This window comes from Lutra lutra, chromosome 3, assembly GCF_902655055.1.
Source record: "Lutra lutra chromosome 3, mLutLut1.2, whole genome shotgun sequence".
In the NCBI taxonomy this organism is placed as follows: domain Eukaryota; kingdom Metazoa; phylum Chordata; class Mammalia; order Carnivora; family Mustelidae; genus Lutra; species Lutra lutra.
In genome coordinates, this window is record NC_062280.1 from 126,461,503 (window position 1) to 126,488,008 (window position 26,506).

Below are 26,506 nucleotides of genomic sequence, written 5' to 3' on the forward strand. Positions count from 1 at the left end.
TTCTCCATAAGCTTCTTGGAGCAGCGGCCCATGCACGAGTCTTTTTTCTTACTCTCACCTCTCCTGGGTCACACACACTGGTTTTCAAAAATAGGATTGCTCATCCTCTGTGAGTTATCAAATAAATTCACATTGTACATATGTACAGTTACACATCCACATAAGCAAATTGTGTGTGAGTATGTGCGCGTGTGTGTACGTACACACACACACGTATAAAATCTTCAGAGGCTGCTTTTGTCTTTTGTGGTGTCCCTCGCACAGAGGATTTGAATGACAGACTTTGCTGTGGTGATTAAAGGGAGCTCTTCTCCACTTCTGGTCCCAGAGAAATGTTTTTCAAGGCCACTCACTAAGAGTCAGATCAAGCTCTAAAGCAGATGACAGTGTTGGGATTGGCTGGCAATTGCAAATGGCAAGAAGGGTCCATCCATTTTTCATGAGGTTATAATTAACATATTGTCTGTCTCCCCCAGGGTCAACCTTTGGGAATGAAGACCAGCCGGTTCTGAAGGCAGCTCTGCCTTCCAAAGACACACCCAAGGGGGCCAGCCGGGCGGCCCCTCCAGCACCCCCCAGTGTGACAACACCCCGCAGGAGTTTGCTTCCGGCACCAAAATCCACATCTACACCTGCTGGTAAGACTGTGTGTCCTGGAGAAACTCCACAGTGGAGTGCCTTTCCTACATTAAAGAGTCTTTTCAAAGCCCCCGCCCCTCCCGTACATCAGTTACTTAGATGGGATGACAGATGAGTTTTAAATGGCATTTAAATTAATAACAACAATATAGCACTATTTTCAAGGTACTTTCTTATATTCATATGTTTAAATTCTCGCAACTGTCACTCCTCCCCCAGCTGGTCACCCATTGAATCATATAGTTTGATTGCAAGGAAAAAAAAAAAAAGAATCAAACTATTGTAGGGCAGATTGGCATTTGGTTCTGGAGTCCCACATTGCTGAAATCACTGGAAGGACTATAGGACCAAGCTTCCAACTTCACCTCCAGGGGTGAGTCATGGAACCCCACACAAGCTGCAGGCCAGGGATCTGGGAGTTCTGTTCCACACCTCTGGCTCCAGGCTCATGCCACCAAAACTGGGATCCAAGGAGCAGCGGCTACCCGAGAACAACTCCAGAACCAAGCTGTTTCTGCTGGATCCAGGCCAGCAGAAGGGATGCCCTGCCCGTCCACACCCATGAAGCCAGTGACCTGAAGCAGGGCCGTCAGCTTGTGCAAAGGTGTAACAAGTGAAGGTGCTTGTCGAGGCAGCCTACACGTGGACCCCATCTCACCCAAGTATGTCTGTTTGTCTGTGGGGTGCCCGAGCTTGCAATTCTGAGCCATCCACCTTCTTGCACGATAGGAAAGTACACAAAGAAGAGGGAAGACGTATGTTGAGCCTTAATCCACTGTAGAAGGCTTATCCATATGGGTATCTAGTCTTCCATATTTTTCTTCTATCCTCAAATAATCATGTACAGCATACACATATAGACTTATGGGAGTTTCTAAAACTGAGGATTTATTATCCCCACTTTTCTACATGTTGCTTTCCTTATTCAAAGAGTACATCATAGAAACACCTTCAAATCATGGCGTGGCTCATTCTTTTCAGTGGCTGCCTGGTGTGTATATAACATGATGTTTCAACCATTCCCCACTGTGGACATTCACTCTGTAACTAGCTTTGCCCCTATGAACAATGCTGTAGCAAATGGCCTTGAAAGAGAGGCGTCCTCTCTGCGGGACTGATTCCTGGGAATGGATGGCTGTGTTTGATGCATTGATAGGTATCACTAGATTCTTTCTCAGAGTTGTTGTAGTGGTTTACATGTCCACCCATATCCCTGTAAGGAATAAGTGTGATCCCTTTGTCCATCTGATGGGAATAGAATACTACCTCAATGTTCATTTAATTTGCATTTACCTGACCGCGAGACTAGCTGGAGCCCCTTGCTCTAGGATGCAGTAGCACCTTGGAACCCTCTTTGGTAAGACTTAAATTACTTATTTTGTTCTCTCTTGGAGGAAGGAAACTTCTGGGGGCCAGGGACCATGTCTGTGTTGTTTTAGCCTGGTATCCCCGCTGCCTGCCACAGTGATCTATAGTGATCCTTAACATCTACTCGTTAAGGGTTGAATATTCCAACCAACGCATGTATGAATGCCACATGGTGTTTGAGTCTTTCAGTTCCAGTGTACTAACAGTTTGACCTTAGTTTCAATAGAAAATAATTAGGCAAATTTAAGGGAAGTTAAAATACAGACGTGGAATCAACCCTATAGGCAAGTTTCTCCAATTTTCGTGTATTAGAATAATCTGTCAGGCTTGTTAGACCATGGATTAATGGGCCTTATCCCTAGAGTATCTTATTCAGTAATTAATAATAATTATTAATATTATATATATAATGTCCCTATTGTTTAGGAAAAAGGTAGTCTATTGTACATACTTTTCTCTACCTTGCTTTTATCATCAAGTAATGATAGGCCCTCAAAGTCACCTTCTAGTGGTACACATTTTCCCATTCAGTAGACCTGGGATGGAGTCTGAGAATTTGCATTTCTAATGAATTCCCAGGTGATGCTACTCCTACTGATCTAGGGGTCATATTTTGTGAACCACCGTTGTAGATAAATAGGCTAGGAATTTGGGCAGTTGTTCTTAGAAAAAGCCACATGAAAAGATAATGTAGGGACACCTGGGTGGCTCACTCAGCTAAGCCTCTGCCTTCCACTCTCGTCATGATCTCAGAGTCCTGGGATCGAGCCCCACGTCGGGCTCCCTGCTCAGCGGGAAGTCTGCTTCTCCCACGCCTCCTGCTCCTTCCCCTGCTTGTGCTCTTTCTCTCTCCTCTCAAATAAATAAAACTTAAAAAAAAAATAGAAAGAAAAGGTAATCTACCTCACTCATAATAAGAACAATATAAAGTAAATCTACAATGGACTGTAACATGTCACCTAGTAGATTGGCAAAATTCCAGAAGATTGAAAACATCTGCTGTTGGGAAGCTGCAGGAAAAGAGGCACCCTCATACGTTACGGGTGGGATACAACATAAGACGCGTCTTATGCAGGGAATTTGTCATTATCTAATAAAATCGCATGAGCATTTTTGTTCTTTGACTTAGCAGTCCCACCTCTAGGAATCTTTTCCAAAAATAGACTAGGAAGAATAAAGGGCACAAACAGTGCCCAGACTGTGATCTCTAAATACATTTCCCAGTAGAGGGAGACACGGGTCCTTGAAGAAATGCCTGCTTCTGCAGGGACCTGTAGAACATCTTTCCTTTCCAGAAAGCCAAGAAGAAATCAAAAGGACTCAAGTGTCAAACTGAATAAGCTCTTACTGGTTTAAAAAAAAAAAAAGTTTGAGTAGCAATAAGATAACAGCTGCAGCAGATTAATATTCATCAAGATATATGTATATCCACAAGGGCATAATGATACAAAAGATAGGCAGAAACTCATCACTTTGGAGAATGCTTGGAAACCACCTGTTATTTTAGAAAGCTGGTAGATAAGGAAAATAATAGAACATTTCAGCTTCTGTTCAATCTGTACGTCAAGACAACCAAATAGTTAATAAAGGGAAGTTTCTCTTATAAAAGTATTCTGGTTAACAAGATAGGATAGCATATCTTTTCACAGCTGCTAGTGAATCAGGGATGAAGGTAATAAAAGATACAATTGAAAGATACAATTGGGTGTTATAAACTGTACTGATGAAAATCTATACATTGTGAATTAGTTTTGGGGGCAAAATGTATCTGAACTAGCTTCTAGATCTAAATACTAGTTTAGAACTGGAAACACTGGAAACACGAGGGCAGAGAAGCATATTAAATAGCACCATGGAAATAGAATTAGCAGACCCTGATGGTGGGAAATGGGATAGGACAAAACAACTGATTTACACAACAACAAAAATTGTAAAAAACAAGAAGCGAGAAACAATTTGGGGGGTAAAAAGAGACGGAGGGGGACTGCAAAATATGGATCTTATTTTGCTTCTCAGTTCAAATAAATATGCCTGAAAACTTTGTTTGAAGATAACTGAGGAAATGTAAATCTACTGCTAGTATTTTAAGGATGATGTGGTAATTGTGGTTATGTTTTTAAAAAGTCGTATTTTAAACATTCACACATGAAATGATAGGCTCTCTGAGATTTACTTCGAAGTAACTCAGGAAGATGGCAGGTGGAGTGAGTGTGTTTACAGAACATGAAACAACACTGTATATTACACATTGTTGAAGCTGATCAATAGAATACATGAAACTGACTAGACTAGCATCTCTAGTATATACTGAAGGTATTATGTAATAATATAACAAAATGTGTTGAAAGAGTGGTTGTTTTAGTTGAAGTCAGTTAAATGGAAATCATGCGTCAGGTGTGAAGGAGAGAAAGAAAGGAAGCGACAGTATTGAGGCCCATAAAATTTCATTAGTTTTTTAAATATTTCAACCACATGAGAGATTTTTGAAAGCCATGTGATCTTGATAACAGGAATTCTCTTCTACTTTGCATTACTTTATAAATACACTTTAATGTAGTAAATCTAATTTTGTCCTTAAAACTCTGAGAGGTAGGGAGAAAAGTATTATTTTACAAGTGACAGATAAGCAAACCAAGACTCAGGATATGAAACAATAAATTGGTAAAAGAAAAATTTTATCACTGAATTTTAGCTTTGCCTTTATTCCATTGGTTTGGATGTCTAAGTTAAATAAAATCTAGTTTTGGAAACAAAATCAGCTTTCACATTGCCTTGTGTCATCTGCTACTTAAAAAGCAGAAGGTGGGCATACAGATTACAATTAAATCCCAAATAATTGGATTTCTTGGGACTGCAAGGGGTTTGGGTTTTTTAATTACTTAGATAATGCCAACCCTTGTTTTAACCCATGTTATTGGGAACATTTCTAACCTACAGTGTTTTGCTTCTTTCCCTTGGTGATTACCAGCTAAAGATGGCAGAACTCTTGTATCTTTAGGGCATCTGCTCAATTACTGTCATCCACAATTGTAGATACAACACGTACCCACAATAGAACAAACCCAGAGAGTACTTCGGCTGTAGTCTTTAAACTAGACTTCTGATGTGAGCTTTTTTTGTGTGAGTGACTTTTTTTCTGGTTCTTTCATTCAAGAAACATCAGAGTGCTTATTTTAAGCCATAGGGTGACTTGGATTCAGGGATAATTAAAATGGTTCTAGTTTTTAAAAAGCTCACAATAAGGTAAACAATTATGAACTAATAAATAGAGTGATAGCAAGAGATCATAATCTTATCAGTAGGATTCCAGTTAATTCTAGCAGACCAAGAATTCATAGTAAAGTGGATTAAGAACAATGACCTGAAAAAGTTTAAATTAAATATAATAGATTTTTATTATTTATTCATGTAATCACTTTCCCTTTCTTATTTCTTTAATCATTTTCTAATTTATTTATAATTTAACTGCTTTCTAACCTCAGAAAAGATCCAATGTAGCATTCAGTAAAGGGCACAGAATAACACAGATTCAAGGATAAAACTCCAATTAATAAAAAAAGAAAATCCTGATAAAACTAGGCCCAGAGTTTCCTGACTACAAGAGCAAAAGAAGAAACAATCTGGGATGAAAACAAAAACAAAACCAAAAACAGGGTGGGGGGATCATGTCACTTCTTCAGAAGAGAGAAGCTTATTTCTTAGTCCAAATTTTTAAGATTTTAAGAGTTACTTCTGTGAATTAAAAAATGTGTATGTTGAACAACATAGTGACAACTTTGTCTTAAATATAGCTATTCTGACAATAAAATAATTAAAAGGTAGTTTTAAAATTTTGGAATAGGGAAAGCGTTTCTAAACATGATATGAAACCTGGAGGGAGGCCTGTGTGGCTCATTTGGTAAAGCGTCAGCCTTCGGCTCGGGTCATGATCCCAGGGTCCTAGAATCAAGTCCCTCATTGAGCTCCTTGCTCAGAGGGGAGGCTGCTTCTCCCTCTACCCACTGCTCCCCGTACTTGTGCTCACTACACTCTCTCTGACAAATAAGTAAAATCTTAAAAAAAAAAAAAAAGAAACCTAGAAATGTTTAAAAACTGATAGATTTAACTATGTAAAAACTTAATTATGTTTGTATAATTATTTCAATAATTATTTCTACAATGAAAGGCATCGTGGAATTAAGAAGATAAACTGAATGAAAATGTTGCAAGAAAGTGTTACATGAAAACAAATAGGAAAAATAGTACTCAATTGGAAAAAATAGGTAGAAGATATGAATGGGCAGTTCACACAGTAGAAGTACAAAATAGTAGCCATTAACATATGAAAATGTTCAAAAACATTAGTAACTAAATACATTTAGTGGTTTTTTTTTAGTGACATACCATCATTTTCATTTGGATTAGAAAAAATTAAAAAGGTTTATTATAACCAGCATTAGTAAAAATATGGCAAATGAACACTATAGTAGCATTAATAGGAATATAAATTTGTATAAACTTTTAGAGGGCAGTTTGTCATCCATGAAGATTTAAGTGTATATAATGTGTAACCCAATGTTTATACTTCTGGGAATCTCTCACATGAAAATTCTTGCTTAGGCAGCAATGATGTAAGTACAGGCACTTTTTTTGCAACATTGATTATAATACTAAAAAATTTGAAACAATATAAATATTTGTCAGTATCAAAATATTTAAATAAGCTATGATACATAAATTCACTAGATTGTTATGTAATCTTTCAACAGAATGAGACAGTTCTATATGGAAAGATGTCCATAGTATGTTGTTAAAGGAAAAAAAGCTGCAGAAAATCCCTTTTTTGCCAAACCCAAACTAAAAATAGATCTTTTTCATCTATGCTTTTTTTGCGTATTTATAGAAAAAGTGTAGAAAGTATCATTTAAGTCATTAACAGCTATTAGCAGAGTGGTATCCAACAAAGGAGAAGTTGTAATAAGAAGAAAATTTTCATTTTTCAGTTTTAATCTTCTTTCGCTATTGTTAGAACTTTTCCATACAGGTGTTTCATTTGGCACTGAAATATATAAAAATAACTCAGTAAAAAAATAGGATAATAATTTGCTCTGAGGAGAAACCATAAAGAATATAGAAAAAAGGAAGCAATAAAATATTTCTTAACTTCATTGTCCATGAATAGCCTCTAATATATATGAGCATAGTTCTTTCCAGTCTTTTTCTGTACAGGTAGGGAAATTTTTCATACTTAGATTGAAGCTTTATATATCATTCTGGATCTTGCTTTTTTTCAGGTAACTTTATATCCCAAGCATTTTGCAATGTCATGATAAATATATGAAAATGCTGCTTTTAGTGATATTACAAAAACTTTATATTGATTTACCCTAATTTGTAGAACTGTTTATCTCCTGTTCATTTAAATTGTGTTCAGTGTTTCAATATCATGAAACAATTAATTGCAATAAACTTATTTTGCAAAAAACACATTTTGTTGGGTTTGTCAGGACCCCTGAGGGCTTGATGATTTCCTAGAAGTACTCACTGGACCCAGAGGTTGCTTTATTTCTTGTTACAATTTATAGCAGTGAAAGGATCCAGAGGAGAAAGAAAGAAGGAAGGAAGGAAGGAAAGAAAAGGAAAGAAAGAAAGGAAAAGAAAAGAAAGGAAGAGAAAAGAAAAGGAAAGAAAAGAAAAGAAAAGAAAAGAGGGGACGGGAGGGCAGGGGAGAGGAGAGAAGAAAAAGCAAAGGGAAAAAATTCATGGGGCAAAGTTCAGAAGAAACCAGACACAAGCTTCCAAGAATCCCTTCAGTGGAATATCACGGATGTGTTTAATTGCTCCCACAGTGATGTGTAATAGCATAGCACCTGAGCCTGATTGTACAGGGATTTTATTATGGGTCAGTCACAGAGATGTACCACCTGCTGAATGTGCAAACCATCTAGGCAAACTGGTCAGAGTGTGACTCAAGGCTTCATGAAGGCTTAGAGAACACTTTATCAGTCAGAACATTCCAAAGGCTCCGTTTGCAGGAGCTGGCCAAGGGCCAGTCTATTAAAACAGGCCCTTCCTGAGAATGGGCAGTGTTTGAGCAGTCCAAGCCCGCTACATGAATCCATTCCCATGCATGTGTGTTCTTACGATAGGTTCCTAAAAGTGGGAATACTGAGTCGCACTGGAATATGGCTTTACACATGACATATTTTGACTAGTAGCTATTTCTTATAGCCATAAGTCAACTAAATCAATGATACAATATTAAATAGGAATTGTTTGAAGAGATTTTTTTAAAGAGATTTTTTTAATTGAAACTAAAATAATATGATCTAGGAGTGCCTTTATGGACTCTTCCTCAATAAGCAAGAGTTTGGAGAAGCCATAGAAGGAAATGGCTAGCATATGCATAGTCTGGTTCTTCCAAGGGAGAGTTGTCTCGGTTTAATTTATGATGGCAAAGAAGTTGACATTAATTTGTTTTAAGTGCAGTATTCTGTTGCTGATTGGAAGGATGCAGAATGTTTCAGATACCAAGCATATAAGTAACAAAATTGTTTTTTAAGTCCTTTTTTTTTTTTTTTCTGTTCTTTTGTTCCTTTTTAAAGATCTATTTATCAAGCATCCTCTATGTACCATGCAGGATAGTTAGGGGTTGATATACTCTGCCTCACTTAATTCTAGAACTGAGGTTTGAAATAGTAAATAACCACTTCCCACCCATGGTCATATAACTTCTGTATAGTAGAGTGGGAATCAGGCTAGATCTGTCTGACTTTGAAACCTGAATACTTAACCTCTGTGCCATGCTCCTTAAATAGTCTTACTCCAGTTAATTACATTTTATTGAAATAACTACCATTGAAAATTACGTCTTAGAGACTTGAGTTCTTCTTTGTAGGACAATGCTAGTGACCTCCCATAGAGTTTCTCAGACCTGCTACAATAATTCTGTGTTGTTTTTTTTTTTAAGATTTTACTTATTTGACAGAGAGAGAGAGATAGCGAGAGAGGGAACACAAGCAGGGGGATTGGGAGAGGGAGAAGCGGGCTTCTGTCAAGCAGGGAACCCAATACAGGGCTCGACCTGAGGACCCTGGGATCATGACCTGAACTGAAGGCAGACACTTAACAACTGAGCCACCTAGGCAACCCTGCTACAATAATTCTATGGTCTACCCTTGCCCTTCCTTCCCTGGGTTTTCAGACATAGGCTGTGAGCTAGTGCGCTGTACTAAATATGGTTGGAGCTGTAAAATATGACCCACTCCCATAATATTGTCTTCCTGTTAAGTTAATCATGATCATTACTTCATAGACATCAGTGCAATGACAAAAGCAAGTTGTAGATTGAATGTTCATGATTTAAAAAAAAATGAATATCTTGTCAATGAGTGTGCAAAAGTTAGGTTCCTGAGAGTTTTAGAAATGTAGCCTTGGTTTTTCAATAGTCCTTTTTTCTCAAAATTCTCATGAAAAGTTTTTCTGTGGTTCATTTCAAATACAAAATCTCAACAGTGCCTTGATCCCTATAATTTTACATCAATAACTTCACTCATTGACTCTTCAAACTGGTTTGTAATTGTTGTAGCAAAGAGGAAAATACTTTCAGTTGAAAATATTGATCTGAAGATCGATTACTTCTTGGTCAATATGCATTCTGATTCTGTTGTTGACATGATATATTATAGAAAATAAAATTACTTTATTCAGCCTAAGGTATGGAAGGATTTCCTGTTGTTATATAGAAAAGGAGCAGTTGGTAGCTTGTTGTCTGAGGGAAAAAAATGTCTGGGAATACTGAGGCTGTTACTCTGCAAGCTACAGAAACTCCACTTGTATTATGAAAATTCCATTTTATGATTTTAAAGGCAGATTGTTATTTCTGAATTAAATTCCACAAGTTTAAGTATTTCCAGGGAGACTATCATTTAAAAATCTAAGTATTTTGTCTACGTTCTTATAGTGTGTGTTTACTGAACCTTCGACATGCATGTGGGTCAGAGAGAGCTACTCACCCAGATGCTCCCACCATCCCTCCAGTTTGGCCAAATATTACTTCTCTTTTCTGAGCACATCTTAAATGAAGAGGTTGAGGAAGAGCTTGCTGAAATAACAGGAAAAAAACAGGGCAGGTGAAAGGATCACTGCAGCTGCTACTGGAATCTTAGTTCTAGAAGATTTGAGGATTGTTCTTACTGTAGCCTGTGATATATGCTCTTTTAAAAGAAGTAGCTCCACGAACATGTTATTTTTCTGAGAGTGAACAAGTCATGGCACCTCACAATATGGAAGCTCATGTTGACTCAGGAGTGTTTGGAAACCTCCCAGGAGTGGCCCCTGAAGGAGGCAAGTTCAAAGCAATTAAGCTGTGTTGGGCTCTTCAGTATAGACCATGTTATTGTATTGTGTTGACTGTGTTCTCCCTGAGGCTGAGTCTCCATTGCAAACACAGCTTCAACATATTTGTCATTGTGAAGCCAACAGGGGAGCTGCAGTAGGTTGGGGATAGAGGAGTGTAGAGCAGAGGAGAAGTGTTTAGAAAGAATCTTTAATGGAGAAAAATAAAAACAATAAATTTGAGACCATTCCTTTGCATGAGGTCACAGAGACAGAAAAATACCTTGGGGTTGACGCATGGAATGTCTGGAAAGAGGAACTGTCTGCTTCATCATTGCTGGGTGTCCTAGAAGAACTGTTTGCTGCTCTTCCTGGCCGGCAGTGGGGAGGTTCCTAGCCCCTCACAGCAGGCCAAGAAGTGCTGTTAATCACAAGTTCTGACACTGGCGTCAACTCACAGTCATCTGGGGGGTGAGGACAGGTGGAATTTGGTTGGTGAGCATCTGTTCTCTCAACAAATATTTACTGAGCCCTTTCTTGGAGTTGAGTGCTGTACTGGATTCTTGGGGAAATCATGATAAATGAGACAGGCAGTCTTTGTCCCTGGGGATCTGAGGGTATAAGAGAAAAACATAGAGTGTGTACTTCCATGCTAAATTATTTAATTATACTTATGCCGTGAAAGGGGAATGAGTGTACAATGAACGCATATTATATAGATAGCGTAGTGTGCTGAAAACACACAGACACAGACCTAAAGGATCAGTAGAAGGTGGCAGACAGCAGTGGTGGGGAATAGCATTCCATGCAGGTGAAACATAGCAATTTCATCTTTGTCAGTGTTAGGGTTCCTGAGGTGCGCTCCCCTCAAAATCGTGGACTAGGGCTGCTAACAATTAGAACTGAAATTGAAAAGCAATGACACAGCAAATTTGCAACTGCTTCAACATCTTTGATTTTATTGCTGAGGCCACCTTGGTTTTAATCATTACGCAAAAATTGTCCCTTAAGCGGTTCCTTGGGATGGTTTCATTTTTGTTGTTGTTGTTGTTAGGGTACTTGGATTTAGAACTCTTGATGACCTCATCCACTATTGACAGTTTAGTGGGCTAGAGTGTTGTTTACTAATTATAATTGATTAAATGCCATAGAATGATCCCATAAGGGGAAAGAAATATTTGTCTTCCTTGGCTGTCTTTCAAATTCCTTCATGAAGACAAGAAGACTATTATAGGCGATTTAGGAAGCATTAGGGGACAACCTATGGTCCCAGAGGAGACTTTATAAAATGCCACAACTCATCTCGCTATTAAGCCACCCTGCAGGCTGGTGTGAAACCTTTTGTTTTGTGGTGGATGCTCAAAAGTAGGGCACAAAACCCCAACTTTCGTTTAAGAGTATATGCACGTATCTAAAAGGTTACGCACCTGGTATTTTGGCCACTCTGCTTGTCAGCCTCGAAGAGCTGCTGGAGCTGGCCCAGCAGTAATGAATGCAAATGGTCTTTCTGAGAGCTGCGTTTTCCATTGTGATTTCTGACATTTATGTGTTTCACAACTCTGCCTTCTGTGCTTTAAATGCGTTGTTATGCAAATCACTACCATAATGTCGTGCGATCTCTTAGCACAATGAACGTGGAACTTTTATTTTTTATTTATTTATTTATTTTTAAAAAAAGATTTTATTTATTTGACAGAGAGAGATCCCAAGCAGGCAGAGAGGCAGGCAGAGAGACAGGAGGAAGCAGGCTCCCTGCTGAGCAGAGAGCCCGATGCAGGGCTCGATCCCAGGACTCAGGGATCATGACCTGAGCCGAAGGTAACGGCTCAACCCACTCAGCCACCCAGGCGCCCCGAACGTGGAACTTTTAATTACATGTCAGTGTTTAAGACTTTCCATTTCTCTCTAGATTTGTGTACTCTACTGGCTAGCTTACATTGGTGAACTGCCTCATACTAATTATGATCTTCATGGGGAGTAGAAAAAAATGCAAATATAAGAAAGAGACAAATGCCAGTCATCCATTTTCTAATATAACTGAAGAAGAATGGCATACTTCTCGGACATTAGAAAGTGTTCAGATGTTTTATTTTTAATCCATTAATCAGCATATTTGTATTTAAACTGCTTTGGGCCCCACACTTTACTAATCAATAATCACCCAACCAGCCTAGCCCATAGGCATCTAAATCCCTCCCTGTCACTCTCCCGAACTGCTACCAGCAGCCTTTCACCTTTCTAAACACAGATTCTATCTTGTTTCTCCCCTGCTTAGGACCTTTGAGTGGGTCCCCCCTACTTCTAGGCACAGATCCAGACTCTGTGTGTAACCCAACGAACTTGACTTTGCTCCTCGGTGAGCTATAGGTAGAGACTACCCCAGGTGGAGTTGGGCCACAAAGTAAATTTTACTTGTAGCAAATGAGGTTGAAGGGAATAACTTACAAAGCCATGACTCCCCAAGTGGGGTGAGTGGGTTTCTTTTGTTTATGGTTAGGATAAATATTTAGAAAGGGGAGTCTTGTCCTTGCATGTAGAGGTAGCCATAAGGTGGTACATGCATACTTAGGAAACACATCTATACGTGCATCATGTTATGTTAATGAGGTTTATACTCTTTCTTGGGTGGAGATTTTAATATTATAATGAGGCAGAGGTAACTGTCAGACACCCTGTGGTCCATCTGGCCACCAGTGGTTGAGGCCACGGGTCTAGGCCAGCCAGAGTTCTTCCCATTCATTCCCATTCCTTTAAAAGATAGGGTTAATGTTCCTCTGAAGAAGAAGGGGAGGTCCATGGAGGTCTTACTAGTGACCGTTTTAAACTCATTAACCCTGTGGGGTATGGTGTCACTGGGCCTGGCACAGGCCCTTCCTGAGTGTGCCTGCCTAACACTTTAGCCTTCTTTTTTCCATGACACCACATTACACTGCTGGTTCCCTGAATAAGCCAAAGCTCTTTATGTCTCTGTGCTTTTCCTCATTCAAACTGTTCTCTCTATGATGCCTTTCTCCTTGCCCTGCTTCTCCCAATCACTTTCCAGACATCTGATTCTCATTCAAGATGACCATGTATTGATTGCTTAGCTATGATGAGTCCTCCACTAGCCTAAGTCTTGACCATCTTGATGACCACCACCATCATCATGAACATGATCTCTACAATTTATTGCCTAGTATTAAGTACTAGACTCTGCCCTAATTGCCTTAAACTCATGCTCTTCCTAAACACAGGAGCAGTACTGTGGAGTATCTCTTTCCTCATTTCTTAAAAATGATGAAAGGTGACTCCCAGTGTCAGAGTTACTATGTAGCCAACTCAAGATTTTAGTTGATGTCTTCCTCCAAAGCCTCTTCTTTTTCTAACATCCTACATTCATTTATCTGTTGGAAGATTGGTTGGTTAAATATGACATTGATTAAGATGTAGGACTTTAGAATATATAATATCACAAGAAGATCAAGTAGAAGGAAGCCGTATTTGTTATATAAGGGCTCAGAGGAAAGATGAGACCCCAAGAAGCCTAAATGTGGTTAGAACTATGCTTGTGTCAGATAAAGAAAAGTAATTTGATGGTAACCATGTGTCATCTCATTTATTTATGGCTTTCCTGAGGTTACCTGGGCCCCATATTGTAGGTGAGAAGCCAGTAATGGCCACCGGAGATAGGACTCTGAAATACAGAGTCCTCGGGCCCAGAAGAAACTCTGCCTCTTGAGCAGTCTACCTGGCAGGAGAGAGCTGGGGAAAGGATAGAGTAGAATGCCTGATTATTCAATATGTGCAACTTAAACCAACATCACAAAGTCATGCTGTGGATCTGAGCTGGGACAACGGGTTCAATATCATACAGGTCAAACCGAGGTGAGGCTCAGTGATGAGCAACCATTATAATAACCGTCAGCACTTGTTGAGTACTTACTGTATACTTAGCCATACCCATCATCTCATTTCTCATAGATAACCTATGATACATAGGTACTCTTCTTAATCCTATTTTCTAGATTAGGAAGCTGGAATAGAGAAATCAAGTAATTTGCCCAAAGCAACAAAACCAGAGGTCAAGGTTGAATTCAAGCCTGGACAGCAGACTGCAAAGCTCTCACTTGCACCTGGTGCCCATTTTGTAGCCCTGGCTCTGGGTAATTCTGACAGTGAGTGGGCCCCCTTCACATGGCAGCTGTGACCAACACCATCCACCAGAGGACCAGCCTGCTCTGGCTGCCAGCACGCAGCACGTTTTTGCACATGACCTGGGGTCGGGGTGGGGGTGGAATTCGAGGACCTTTATTTGAAATTTTAAAATTTGATCTTTTTTTTTTTTAACTGGCTATACCTCTTTAGGTTTTAAAAAAATGAAAGCCACCTTAGACATTTCTTTCTCCATGTAATTTTTCCAGTGAATGGAACAACTTTATTAATAAACTACAGTAAATTTCTATCATGTAGAATTTGGACAGCAGAGGAACTAGGGAATAAGTTTTGAAGTTAGATGCAGATTCCGGTTGTGGTCACACTTCTAATAGCTATGTGACCTTGACTTAATTATTGAACCCTTCTGACCTTGGATATCTCACTGGAGAAAAGGGAATAACAGCAACCTCATTCACTAATGATTTCATACACCAGTACAGTGCTTATAATCTATAGATTCTAGACAAATACTATAATAATTAAGTATTAACTTGTTAGTACTGTTAGTAAGTACTGTTTTTTGGCATGCTTAAAAGTGCCTGGCATTATGGTAAACACTTTTAAGGCACTATACCATTGTATTCTTCCCTAGTGTTGGAGGCTACGATTATTATTTCCCATTTTACACCTGAGGAAACAAAGCTCAGAGAGTTTAAGAAACTTGCCTGAGGTCACATAACTAAGCAAACAATAGAGCTGAGCATCAGGGCCCTAAACAGATATGCTAATGTAAAATACAACCTCTTCCCGATTATGTCTTCTTCCTACTTCCAACTCCAACTTCTTTTTCTTTTTTTCCAACTTCAAAATAATTTGTTTTAAGATTTTTTAATTTATTTGACAGAGAGAGAGAGATCACAAACAGGCAGAGAGGCAGGCAGAGAGAGGGAGGGGGAAGCAGGCTCTCCACTGAGCAGAGCGCCCGATGCAGGGCTCAATCCCAGTATCCTGAGATCATGACCCAAGCCGAAGGCAGAGGCTTAACCTACTGAGCCACCCAGGTGCCCCTAAAATAATTGGTATTTTTAACCACATTTCCTGGTTTTAGAATGTCTATCTCTCAATTTTGAGTTAAGCTACAAAATTAGTAATAGTTTCCATTTGAAAAATATTGTAGATGAATATTCTCATGAAAGATGATCTTAATGTATTAAGTTCTTTTTAAAAGGTTACAAAATTATATTGGAACTCGTACAGGTTAGTGCAAAACAAAGCAGGCAAAAAAGGAACAAAGGACTTGACCAATATTCCACAAAAGAAAAAAAGCAAATGTCCCGTACATATCTGAAAAGGGTGTTGAACTGCATCGGTAACCAGGAGGATGCAGTTCAAATCACAGTGGGATGTACACACATCAGAACAGCAACCTTTTAAAATCTGACCTTCCCTAGGGTTGGTGAAGATGTAGTACATGACAAGCTCCTCTTCAGTCTAGCCAGGAAACAGGGAAATGGACGTAGCCACTTTGGGAAACTGTAGCATTGCCCTACAATGTTTGTACCTGACTTAAGAATTCTGTGTGTACGTCTATGAGGGATGCGTGCACACACACGCGCACGCACACACACACATATCAGGAGACACATGCAAGTATGTTCAAAGGAGCACTGCTTATAACTCAAATTTCCATCAGAACAAACAGCTACCCTGTGATATATGCACACCACAGATCACTGTTTTGCAGTGACCATGGACTAGGGCTGCATGAATGTTACAATGGTCAACGTTCAGTACAAATTGCAAGACAGCAAAATATTTACAGTATGGTCTCACTGATAAAAAGTTTAAGACTTAGCAGACTTAGGATATTGCTTAAGAAGGCATGTGGAGTAGCAAAACTATGAAGAAGAGCAAGGAATCATGACCAAAACCAGCATGACAGTGGCTTCTTCAAGTGAGAAGGAAGAAGCTTGAGACGCGATGAGCTTTGGATGCCAGTAATGTCTGAATGTTCCAGTTCTTGACCTGTGTGACGACTTCATGAGTGGTTGTTTTCAATTACTTGTTAAACAGTATGACTAAGTTCTAAGTAGTATGTCTCACAGTAGAAAGTGCTTGAAACTATTATAATATTAAGAAAAATATATATACACACATAACGTGGTCTGAAATAATGCATTTCAGTGGGTTCATAGTGGCTGCTGTTAGGTGAGGAAATGGCAGAAATGAAAAAAAAGTGTATTTGCTCATTTTTCTACAATGCACATGTAACATTTTATAAAAATGGAAGTAACGTATTTAAATATTTATTGACCTGTGATGACTGAGTCTTGATCTGTCTCCTTAGTCAGAAAACTTAAACTCCATGCAGCAGCAGCCGGTAACAGTTTAACTTCCTGTTTCCTTTGTGTTTTTTTTTTTTTTTCGTTAGTCATCATTCCATTCGTTGGCAACCTCAATCTCATTTATAATTTCACATTTATAATAAAGGACACAAGTACATATGTAGCATATTAAGTATGTAACTCAACCATGGTATTTTTTAGCCTTGCATTGAATTTTCAGGGAAATTCAGAAATGCTGGAGGGAAACAGAATATTCATCTTGCTAGTGAAGTGGGAGATGCTGGCAGGGCCGGAGACAAGGTAGGCTGGACCCAAGAATTAAAGCTTCCAGTCTCAGACTCCACCCTACTGGCCTTGAGTGGGCTGGCCCATACCCTCTTGTATCTTTGCACATGATCCCCGTCCTGACTGTACCTTTTCTTTCTTGGCAATTCTTCTGCATACTTCCATCTCAGCTCAAGAGTAACCTTCTTTGGGGAAACCCTATCCAGCTTCTCCTTGGAGCTCCCAGAGAGAAATCTTGACTCAGGCCTCCAGGCTGGCACTGGCTACATTCTCTTGTCATTACTTATTTACATGTCCCACTAATTGGTGACTTTCAGATGAAGGATTTTGTCTTTTCACCTTGGAATCTACAGCAGCTAGTACCATATAAAGTACAGCGGGGCCACCCAATAAATATATGATGAATGAATGAATAAAGGAATGTGAAGGATCTTTTAAGGAATAAATAGTTCAGAAAATGAGAAAGGGCTGCTGGAGCCTGTGGAGTAAAACAGCAGAATACTAACGTGAGGGTACTTATTTAATTCTAAGTAGACCATGCTAGGGACTTTTATTTATGTGCAGAAAATGTTAGCTCTGAAAAGCACAATTTTATTATGCTTTCAAATTAATGTGAAAGTAAATCTTTAGGTCGAATGAGACAAATAATCCAGACCATTGCTTTCATTAAGCCTCACTTCACTAAAAGTGCCACAATGAGTAAAAAACCCTAATCTCTGTTTGTATAGTTTCAAAAATACAAAGTATTTTTCCCACTGCAACTGACTTATTCACATTTCCTCAGGACCTAAGAGATCATGCGGTATCGTGATGCCCCAGGAGAGCTGGTTGTTTCCTTCCCACAGATCTGTCACATTCAGAGCTTCATTCATTTTGTTTCTAACAGTGTGTAAAGGGATTTCTCATTACTCACTTAGGACATGCCTGTTTACTAGGTAGGGAGAGAGAAGTACAGGAGAAGAAATAAGAAGAAGAAAATAAGAGATTTCAAAATGTCAGGAATCCGTCAGATCTGAAGGTTGATTTCATTTCCCCCAGAGGAAGAACATAATTAGTTAGGAATAATACCAACTCATTTGTTTATGAGTGTTTACTGAGTGGGCAATTCTCCTGTAATGTGTTGTCTAATGGGGAATGTAGACAGGTAGAAGGTCTAGAGTATAATAAAGGTGTGGCCACAGAGCATGACAGCAGCATCTAGAGACCTCTAGGTTGAGATCTGAAGGATAAGGAGGAGCAGAGCTATCTGGAGACCAGAGGCTGAAGGAGGCTGCTTCAGAATTCCATGAGAGAAGTGACACCGGTCTGAATGAAGTTGTGGTAACTATGAAAACAGAAGTGGACTAAATTTAAGAGAGAGATGTGCTTATATTTCACAGGATTTTGCATTTTATTACATGCGAAGAAGTGAGGAAAAGGGAGGAAATGAGGATGAAAGCGGCGTTTCTGGTTTAACCCTAAAACACATTTACTGAGAAAAGCCAGGACTGACACATTTTGTTAGGTAACAGGTTCAATTTTGAGTGTACTAAGTGTCCTGTGCATGGGAGATAACCCAAAAGAGACAGTTATGTATAGGATGGATATATGTATGTGTGTGTGTGTGTGTGTGTGTACTTAATTCTATCGATTGATTGAATGACAGATATAAATTTGGAGTACTAATAATATGAGTTCCATAAAAAGGGAAACAGAGAAGTCAGAGGGGAGGAAATTGCCCGAGTACCACTTCAAGAAATTTCCCAGAACCCAGAAGATGAGAGTTTGCAGACTAAAACTACCAAGTGCCCAGTACTATGGAAGCAAAAAGACCCACACCAGGCTGGGTCATGGGGTCGAAAGGAGGTAGGAATTTACTGGCCTCCAGCTTTAGAAAGCAAATGTCTTGAGCTGTACTTAGGTCTCTTAGTCTCTGCCCCAAATAGAAGACTTTCAGCATCTACGTGCTCCTGCCCTCTCCCCTGACTCCGCTCTGAATATTCTCACCTGGGCTCTATCCTACCGTCCTTTAGACTTTCACATGGGGTCAGACTCACCTGGTTTCATTGTGCTTCTGAGTACAGGTGGGCAGTCAGACCATAGGATTCATTATGTCTCAGGGCTCACTGGGGCCATTGCAATGAAATGTAGGATAAAAATGACAGCAGGAAGTCACAGGTTCAGAGCTTGGCTCAACCAGGGACAGGTAAACGGGGATAGGTTACAACCTCCATACGTTCTCTTTCTTCATTTGCAAAGTAATGATACCAGCAGCAACAGCAACAGAGTTTAGAAGTAGGGTAAAGTGAGATAATATAGGCGGAAGCAACTGCAAGCTAGTTTCCGGCATTTATAAACACAAATATGTACATTCAACCAAAGTATAACCTCCAAGACAGCTCATCCCACTGACTTTCACTGGAACAGTGCCTGATGCATATTTGGTGCTTAATAATGAATGAGTAAGCGTATGTTGGGGCTGGGGTGGGGGAATATATTATGTGATACATTCCTATCTAATGTTTTTATGCTTGATTCTATTCAAACTCTATAAATCTTCCCTTGAAATGTTCCCACATTCCATTTGTCTTGTAAGTGACATCAGAATCCCTGCTCCATGATTGCATCATTTGTTTTTTTCCTATTTACCTCTTTTCAGTTACACTGGCTCTATAATAATTACTTGCATTGTTGCCACATTCGCATTTCAGTTTTCTTCTGGCCCCTCTCCACCTTCCTTCCATGGTTTTTCATGTTCCTTGTCTGGGAGTGGGTCATCTTTGACAGGTGCATAGTGTGTGAATGTCAGACAGGTGGGAGATAAAGTCTATTGCTGTGTATATTTCTTTATCCTTTTTTGTTTCCTATCTTTCCTTCCTTATACTGAGATTGACTCACATGCACATGTGGTCTCTTGTGTGTGAGGTTCAGAGCCTGTAAAAATCCCCTTTGAGTTTTTTCAACGTGCTTATTGAGTTTTATGAAAACGTATATAGCATTCTTCTAATCATTATCTTAAATCTCTTTTTTTCCCCACTTCAAGGTGCTCTGAATGACCCACTGTCATTTGCCATCACATTTTGTTTCTAAGATGCCAGCCTCATTCTCAGAGCAAGCCCATCATTCTCCGCTGGGCAGCCTTCCTCATACTCTCATGACTCCCAGGCAGCCTGGCTAGTAGTCTCTGCCTTAAGCACCCATGATGAATGGGGTGTTAGTTATTTTTATGATGTCCAGCTCAGGAATAAAACACCAAATGGGTCTTCTCCCTGCAGCTGCAATAGTCACTCATGTCACTGTGGAGGGTCTTATCCACGTGAGAAACTGAGCTTTTACACTATTTTTCTTTTTTTTTCCCCTGAGCAACTGTATATGGATTGCCAGGAAGAAGCCGTCAACTTAGACCTTTGGGAGGCTTTTGCTGCTTTCTATGTATGGCATTAATGCTTTAAGACCATTTGAATGGACAGTCATTGTTTGGGGTGGATATGATCAGTAACAGGGTTTCGAATCAAAACTGTGATCTTATCTTTTGATTCCAATGAGGCTGGCATTTCTTCCCCCTCCTGGCACCTTCTTCCTTCCTCCCCAAAAGCACGACAGGGCTCTGGATTTTGTATACATACGTTCTTTTATATAGCTCTTGAGTCTCCAGGTGCCTGAGGTACACAAGAATTAGTTTTGACCAATTATGAGCCCATAAGAAATGAGCATATACAGATCTGTTAAGGAGCTATTTTCTCCAATGGACCTTCTCAGGCCTTGCCTGGTTGCAAGTCCCCAAAACCTAATCAAACTGGCTTAGCCAAAAATGAATGCAAAAGGTCAGAAGGATTTGGGATCACGTAACTGAAAATTTCAGGTGATATTACTAATGTGAGATACGGCTGTACCCAGATCCTTAAACAATGACATCGTGAATTTTTTTGTTTTTTTTTTTTTTGTTGTTGTTGTTGTTTTTTGTCTCCTGTCCCTACGTTCCCCTCTCTTGGCTGGTGCCTCACAAAGGCTCTTCCTAAACGGAATCAGAGATAGTCAAGGGAAGCTCAGGCTTACATCCTACCAATTCAGCATCTATCAGAAAAAGAATACTTTTCTAGTAATTCCAGCAAAATTTCTAAGTTAAAGGCTCTCATTATCTCAATCTGGGTTTTGTTTTCCTTCTCAAAACAGGACGGTCTGTCACGCCAACGTGATGCAGAGTTCTGACTGGGCAGGCCTGGGTCACAGACCCCCCTCCAGATCCATGTGTGTCTGTGAACCCCCCCCCCCCCCGCCCCGGCTCAACACATACATTACATGGCCCATGAGGAGGGAAGTGTTAGTCCCCCCCATTTAGTCCCCCTTATGCGAGCATGGGTGCTTTAAAAGAAGCTGATCAGGCCAAACAGGAGATGTCCACTAGAGGTATGTAGTCTGCACTAGGGGAAAGAAAACAGGGAAGGCTGAACAGGGTTTAAGGAAAGACAAATATTCAAGAGGAGATGAGGAAATTAAGGAAAGCTTCATAAAGAAGTGATAAGGACTCAGGAGTCTAGGAAGGACCAAGAAATTAGTGCGCTTTTGGCTAGTTAAAAAGAGTTTCCTCATTTATTCATTCAGTTAGACACAGAAGGTATTATCATGGGTTAAATAATGCCCTAGTCACTGGAACCGCTGATTATTACCTTCCATGACCACTAGGGCTTTCCAACTGTGCTTAAGTTAAGCGTCTTGAGATGGGGAGACCATCCTGAATTAGCTGGATGGACCCACTGTAATCACCGGGGTCCTGATAAGCAGAAGGTGGGAGCCATTAGAGAAAGAGATGTGAGGACGGAAGCAGAGATTGGAGTGCTATGCCTTGATGGTCGAGGCGGCCACACATGAAGGAACTCTGGAAGCTAAAAAATACAAGGAAACGGATATTTCCCTGAAACTTCCAGAAAGAATCAGCTCTGCTGGTGCACTGACTTTAGCCCAGTGAGGCTGACTCCATGCTTCTGGCCTCCAAAAACTGTAAGAGAATACATTTGTGTAATTTTCAACCACTCATTTGTAGTCATCTGTCCCAGTGGCAACAGGGAATAATACAGAAGCCTTCAGTGAAGAGAGGTGAGCTGAATGTGAGGATGATCAGGAATGGGCCAAAGCTGATGAAGGAGATATCTGGTCCTCCAGCCAGAGACAACAGCCCAGGTGAAGACAGGATGTCCCATGGAAATTACTGTCACTGCAGGGGCCCATGGCAGAGGAAGCAGAACTCTGGAGCTTGCGTACCCCATGCTGTTGAGTTGGGACTCGTTACTGAAGACCACGGAAAGCTTTAGAAAGGCTTTAAAAGGAAAATCATGTGGCTCGGTAATGATTAAGAAAGATCGTCCTGGTACTGGTAAGAAGGATGAGCCAGGTAAATATGAAGATGGTGAGAAAGGGGACTGAGAAATCACTTAGATATTTCCAGCTGTCCCAGTGAGAAATGATGAGAACTGAGCTAGGGTAAAAAGTGGGAATGGGGACCAGGCCTGATTCAGGAGCTGCTTTACGGGACAGACAAGTAGTGGCTGATGGAGCACAGAAAAGAGGACTTGCTGGCTTCTGGTTTCGGTGACCAGGGGAATGACTGACCAGGAAAGAAAATCTAGGAAGATGAATTATTTGAGAAGAAGAAAATGCGTTCCAGGTGGGGCATGGTTACCTGGTTTTCAGCATGTGCAACTTAGGGATGCAAGCCTGCTGAGCCCGTCAAGAACATCCAGAAGAGTGGATGGGAGAAAACTGAGACCCTGGGGCAGCTTTCCTCTAGTACAGGCAAAGGAGGAAGCTGCAGTGAAGGAGAGAGAGACTATCTAGGGGGACAGGAGGAAAATCATGAGACCACAACCCACTCTGGCATTCCCAGATGCTCAGCCATCTTAGAGTTAGGTGAAAGCTCATAGTCCACTTCAGAATCATTAAGGCTGAGTCTGGATGGCAAGAAAACTGGAAAAAGTACGGAAAGCATTGACTAATTGCTGTAATTTTCTGTGCCATCAAGAATTCCCAGAACCACGCAGGAGTTTTCTAGGCAGCACTGTGTTCCTGGGGGGGGGGGGGGGGGGGGACCGTGAAACCTGCCATCAAAGTTATTCTTACAGAATTAGTTGCATAGGCTCATTTTCTCTCCTCATCCTTTCATGGATCAGACAAATTATTTTCATTTTGGTTTTGGTTTCACTCCTTTTATTGTTTATTTCTCATTATAAAAGTAATATGTGGTCATCATAAAAGAGGGTAAAATAAAAAGTATTATCTCTTCAATCCCGCTGCTCAGAGGTAACCATTATTAACAACTTGGTGCCTTTGTTTCAAATCGTCTTATATAAAGCATAATACAGATAATATTTTGTGTTATAAAAATGGGACCACAGCTAGCTCTTTTCTTCATCACGGACATCTTCCATGCTGGTACAATATAGAACTACATTCTTTTTAATGGCTGCATAAAAGTACATGGTATAGATATACCACCATTTATTTAACCATTTCCCAGTGTGCATTTTGATGATTTATTCTCCTTTATTATTGTGAATAACGTATGAAGTCTCGTTGCACATAACCTTTTCTCTTAAGCACAGCAGCAAAACCCCAACAGCCATGGAAGGTAACACTTAGAGGTTCCAAAGAGAGATCTCTAGGAGCAGAATTGCTAGGTCAAGTATATCAGTATTTAAATTTTTGATAGAAGCAGCCAAATTGCACTCCATGAAGGATGAAAAAAAAATACTGAAACACTGAATAAATATTCATGTTTAATTTTCTTTTGAAGTAATGTGTTTAATGCATACTTTTGGCTTTTAACATTTCAACTCCTGTGAGTCTCAGTAGTTTTCCATATTTGTTGATACCTAAAATCTGAGCAGAAGGCGGGATGCAAAGAGTAAAGTGAGCCATAGATGGCGTCCTCTGAAGGGTGGGTCTGGCTTCAGTGGAGTGAGGTGATGGCTTTCAGGACTCAGGTTCCTGCCTTCTGTAAGCCCCCATGTGCCTGGACAGGACTTCTTGAAAGAAGCCCAGTGGGAAGGAGGGGACAGGGGGCAGACTTGACTGAATGACCACACTGGGTCAGGACGAGTGTGGTCCTAGGGTTGACACTCACGATCCAGTGGGGAAGGCAGACCATAAACAAACAGAGGAGGGTGTCATGTGTTACGGGTACAATACATGTCATGAAGAATAATGAAGCAAGTATAGGGGAGAGTGGCAGGTGGCAGGAGGGCTGTTTAACCTGTAGTATCAGGCATGGCCTCTCTGAGGATTATCATTTGTGCAGAGACCTGAATGAATGGATGCATGAACTGTGCTCAAGGTCTCAGGGGAACATATTCTGTGCAAAGGGAACATCTTCTGTGCAGCTCCAGTTAAACGGAGCTGAATGGAGAATGGGAGGAGGCGTACAGCCTGCACTATAGTATGGCCGGAGGGAGTAAGCAGGGGCAGAGTGATTCCAATTGTGTGTTAGAGCTCTCCAGAGAAACAGAACCTGTAGGATATGCATACATGTGCATGGGATACATTTTATAGAGAGACAGACTATATAGAAAATATGTATGTTATAATATATATAATTTATGTATTGTGTAATATAAAATCTGTTATTATAAGTAAATACTTTATATATAAAAAGAGATTTCTTATGAGGCATTAGCTCACATGTTTATGGAGGTGGAGAAGTCCCCTGGTCTGCAGTGGGCAAGTCAGACACCCAGAGACAGCCGGTGGTGTAAGTTCCAGTCCGAGGGCAGAAGACTGATGTCCCAGCTCAACCAGTCAGGCATGCAACATTCCTTCTTAGCCAGCCTTTTGTTCTGCTCAGGCCTTCAGCGGATCATAGGATGCCTACTCCCATTGGATAGGGCAGTCTGCTTTCTTCAGTCTACCATTTAAATTTAATCTAATCTAGAAACACCCAGAGTTGTGTTTGACCAAATGTCTGGTCTCCCCGTGGCCCAGTCCAGTGGACACATAAAGTTAGCTACCACAGTGTCTGTGGCGTAGGCAGGAGACCAGATCATCTGGGGCTGAGCTGCTCGGTATGGTGGCTGGGGGTTCATGGGCCATTGTTGAGAAAAAATGTGGTCACTGCCAGATGTTAGAGTGATACTGAATATGTTGGGTGAAATAAAAATGTTATTGTGGTTAATTTCACTACGCTTTTTACTTTTTAAATATTGTTACTAGGATATTTTACATGACACAAGCTGCTCATTTTCTATTTCTGTTGGCTAGAGCTGGTCTCCAGGGCCTCATAGATGTGACAAGGAGTTTACAGTTCATTCTGAGTATCTTGGGAGGTGGTAGGAGGATTTCAAGATTGGGAATCACTTGCTCTAACTTAGATTTGAAATAATTATTCTGCTGCTGTGGGAAAATAAGCTGCAGAGGACAGGAGTGGGAACAGTAAATCAGGTAGGAGGCTCTTGTGGGGGAAGACAAGGAAGTGGTGTCTTTGGGCTCTGCAGAGACAGCAGAGGGGAGGGAAGAGGGCAGCCCTGGGATGTACTCAGAGGAGAAACAATGAGCTTTGCTAATGGGCTGAATAGGGGTAGGGAGAAAAGACACAAACCAAGATGACTCCTAGTGTTGGCGCTTGAGCGTAGTGAGTGAACGATGGTGCCACTTACTGTGATGTGAAAGACTGGGGGTATGTTAACTAAATGCCGTGAAGCATATTGAGAGTAGGAAGGAAAAAAGCAATGGGGGAGAAATACAAGAGAGAATTCAGGCTTTAGAAGGGTTCAATCAACGGGACGAAAAGAGTCTGTTGAAAAGCAGTAAAGCAGAGGTGGTGACAGGCGTGTGGGTGGATGAGTAGAAAGCTGGTGAGCAAGGATGAAGGGATAGTGAGGCAGGTCTGATGGTGTGGGGGGAATGGGAGCCCAGTCAGGCCAGAAAAGAATGAAAGATGGGGAGGTTGGATCCACATACCTGCCCCTCTCTCCAAACTCCTGGAATAATCTCTCCCCACCATCATATATCCATATGCACACAAACAGATAAATCAGCTATAATGGTGCTTTTATAGAAAGGGGAAAATTGACATATTTGAACATATTAAAATTTAAAATCACAGTACAATGAAATATACTATAGATAAATTTCAAATAGTGAAAGGCTAGAAAATATAATTTATATAGCGGACAAAAAAGGATTAATATCCAGAATACATGAAGGGTTCCTAATACATCAGTAAGAAAAATAGGCAGAGGATTTAATTAGGCTATTTTCAAACAAGGAAATGCACATGACCAATATGAAAAGACTCTAAGTGTCTGGCAAAAGTGAAAATGATTGAGGCTTTGATGTCAGTAGGGTATGAGGCATGCAGAAAGAGCCTCATGCACTCCTGGCTGGGAGCATAAATTTGTAGCTCCTTGTGGAAGACAGCTGGACTGTGTCTAGCAATACAGCAAATGAGCAGA

The 26,506-nt window shown here is 40.4% G+C and overlaps 1 protein-coding gene across 2 annotated transcripts in view; it reads left to right on the forward strand.

Annotated features, from left to right (window-relative positions):
• The window catches only part of MTUS2 (microtubule associated scaffold protein 2), a 589,185-nt gene that overhangs the window by 412,528 nt on the left and 150,151 nt on the right, over positions 1-26,506 (forward strand). For both annotated transcript variants that reach the window (XM_047723045.1, XM_047723044.1), the window contains exon 6: positions 477-638. In XM_047723045.1, the coding sequence (XP_047579001.1) occupies positions 477-638 (162 nt within the window). The remainder of the gene's footprint in view (positions 1-476; positions 639-26,506) is intronic.